This window comes from Nicrophorus vespilloides, unplaced genomic scaffold (assembly GCF_001412225.1).
Source record: "Nicrophorus vespilloides isolate i.1.1-1 unplaced genomic scaffold, Nicve_v1.0, whole genome shotgun sequence".
Classification (NCBI taxonomy): domain Eukaryota; kingdom Metazoa; phylum Arthropoda; class Insecta; order Coleoptera; family Silphidae; genus Nicrophorus; species Nicrophorus vespilloides.
In genome coordinates this window covers 122153-125442 of record NW_017096817.1, presented here as the reverse complement: position 1 = coordinate 125442, position 3290 = coordinate 122153, and the positions used below count along the sequence as shown (strand labels likewise).

Genomic DNA, 3290 nt, shown 5'->3' with positions numbered 1-3290 from the left:
ATTTGAAAGCTCAATTATATAAGGAATTAAATTTAGGGAATGTTCAAAGAGAATAATAGTTTGCATGCGTATGTATTAAGCGAAGGGCTGTGTTGGGGGTCAAGTATGCTTATCTCCGACCGAGATCTTGTGGCCAGTGAAATCGATTCGGACGAAAAGCAGTATTCAACGCACGTAGGTAATGAAGATTGGAGGTAATAATGAATTATCACTGACCTGCGGGTTTCGGCACGTTGCGTTTGACCTGCATCCACTTGTAGGTGGGAAGGACGGGCTGTGGCTGCGGAGCGGTCTGTTGCATCTGGTGCAGAACCTGCGGTCTGTGATGCTGATGCTGCTGATGATGTTGCTGCTGCTGCTGTTGCTGCGGTGGCGGTTGCGGGGATTCCTCCTTGAAGCCGCGATGATGCGGATATTCCATGCAGGATTGGTAAGGATCGTGATCCAGTTGATGCGGAGCGTACTTGTTCTCGTGGATGTAATCAAGCTCGTCGTGGTGCCGCAGCATCGAGTCGTGGGTTCTTTGGTAAGTCTCTGGTGGATAGATGGGCATCGGCGGGTACATAGCCGAAGAGCTGTTGGAGTTGGAGTAGTCCAAATTGGTGTAGCTCAGACCGGTGTCCGTGCTTATTATGGGATTCTCCTGCGGGATGGTTTGGTGAGGGTAGTAAGGACTGGATGACGTTTCCGAGGCGTCCTGGTTGTAGTTGTACGAGGTGGCGGCGCCGTCTTCGTAATGGTACCCGTATTGGGTGGAGGTGATCTGCGGCGTTTGAGAGCAAGAAGCCGCTTCGTTCGCGTAATTGTAGAAGTTACCATCCGACGAGTTGTAGACATTTCCGTGCTGAGTGTGATGATGTCCGTGGCCGTACATCCCAACGTCCATCATCATCATGTTCACTTAGAGATACCTTCCGAAGTTCCCGCACACTTCGCACTTCACATAAAACCGAAGAACAAATGCTGCTTCTACTACAAAACAACAACTATAACAACAACACCGACGGGCTTAGAACTCCCTCGAGGATGCGTGTGCTCATGTGTGTATCAGTATGGTATGTTCGTGTTTCTGGCTTTCGAGCAGTGTGTGTATATTATACGAAGGAGGGGCTTCGGATCCTGCGCGCACCTCCTCTCCCGCCAATCGCATTCCTCCTCCCAAGATGCTGCACATCCCATTGGTCTGCATCCCAGCCATCATTGTGCACCGAAAACATTTCAATTCAATTCCACGTTACAACTGTCACGGGCTACCGGATTTGACATGACAGCAGCCTCCTGTACTTTGCGTGTCCATCCTCTCTCACTCTCCTCACCTATCATCCTTTCGCATTTTCGAAACCTCTTAATTCCATTAAACCGAAACCCAACGAATTATCGAAAATTACATGACACTTGTTTGACATTTTCTTCTGTTTCATATACAAAAAAAATATTTTTTGTTTGTTTTTGAGTTGTTGTCTTCCGAAAGACTGGTTTCGCGATAAGCGATGCTTTGTTTTCAGGAAATTGATTACGTCTTTCCTTCGAAGCAAACGATACCTGTTCTTGATCCTTTTTTCTTCTAAGTTTTTTTGAGTCATATAGATAACATTCCGGTCGACATTCACGCTCTCCAAATTTACGGAAAGGAATGATTTAAAATATCATTAAATACGCATTAGCGCTTTGATAACAAGTTCATTGCATTTTATCGATTCAAGTTTTAAAAATAACTGAGAAATTTCCAACTCATTTCTAATGAAATTATTTGTGTTTTGGGCAGATACACACTACGGTCAATAGCCTTTTGCAATGATTCATGTGTTTTTTTTATACTCTTTAGATCTTATTGAAATAAATGTTACAATTATATTTTAAATTTATAATAAGAAACAAACACTTTTACTGTTAATAAGTCGAAATAAATTATATATAAGTATTAATTCATAGACTTTTCTATATTATATAAATGGATGTAAAGTTTTTACTAGTTTTTTCTTACAATATTTTAGAATGTTTTCCACGAAAATTCGAAAAAAAATTATGTCTTAATGTTGTTTAATTATTGAATTATTACTTATTTAAAATTCATTTTACAATCGAATTTTATGTATAAATCAATTTATTTCATTAAATTAATTTGTGTGTAGAAATAATTGTAAACTTGTTTCTTCTTTAAATGATATCGATTTATTCCTTTTTTATCCAAGAAAAAATAAACACAAAGTATAAGACTTTATAATGAAATGGTGAAACTAAAAAAAGGATGATTTTTTTATAGTTTGAGGAGAAAATAAAGAAGTTATTTAATAATAATAATAATTTATTGGCCAAAAGTACATTCTATACATATAAATAAATAAATTCTATTATAAAAAATATATATATTAATAGGCTGGCCAAAGGGCTAACGAACGGAAAGACCTCGGTCCGAGAACATAAGTTTAATTATGAAATAATATCAGTATTATAATAATAATATACAAATGAACAACATAAAAATGATGGAAAAAAAGTAGCGGAGTAGGAACAAGTGTGTATAAATCGAGGGACATTAGGTATTGAAATAGGGATAATGTGGGATATTTAAATTTAGGAAGGATATTTGGGTTTTGAGGGACAGAAGTTATTTAATGTGTTGAAGAATGTATACTTATAAAAAGAAGAGAATATTAGAGAATTTGATGGAGATTGAAGTAAATAATGAATTAGAAGTAAACATCAAAATAGAACAAATTCAAGAAGAAAGTTGGTACAAAATATGTAAATATGTTTTTTTACATACGAGTAATTGAAATGATTGCGATTAAAAAGAAAAGATGAATCTAATTTAATGTAAATAATTCGTTATAAAAATATCGTAGTTTTAATGCAAAGGAAATATATAAAATTTATAATTGTATGCAGAAAATTACTAGATTCTTATTTACTGTTAGTGTTAAGGTAAAAACAAAGTAAAATTTGCTTGTATAAGGAAAAATACTTGTAAATAGTTTTGGTAATAACATAAGTTATCAATTAACTAGAAATACAAGGCTTTTAGTCCTCATTTCTTTTGGGGTAATAATTTGTTCAGTCAGTTTTCATTTTTCATTTTGTGAATTTAATAAAAGCTGCTCAATTTTTATAAATCTTTCTACAATAAATGAATATTTTTTTGTATTATAAAATACAAATATTGATTTTGTTATATTCTTTAATTTTGAGACTATTTTGTAGATAAATACAAAACCAACGTATTCAAAAACATATTTACCTTAAGGCTATTAATTAAATGAACGGGGAAATACACCGCAAAACAAATTAAC

At 35.0% G+C, this 3290-nt stretch overlaps 1 protein-coding gene across 1 annotated transcript; it reads right to left on the bottom strand.

Annotated features, from left to right (window-relative positions):
- Window positions 1-208: 208 nt before the first annotated feature.
- LOC108558256 (transcription factor mef2A-like) lies at window positions 209-1027 on the bottom strand. The gene has a single exon (XM_017915100.1). It carries the CDS (start codon window positions 893-895, stop codon window positions 209-211), a length of 687 nt encoding a protein of 228 aa, XP_017770589.1. The 5' UTR covers window positions 896-1027.
- Between the last annotated feature and the right edge of the window lie 2263 nt (window positions 1028-3290).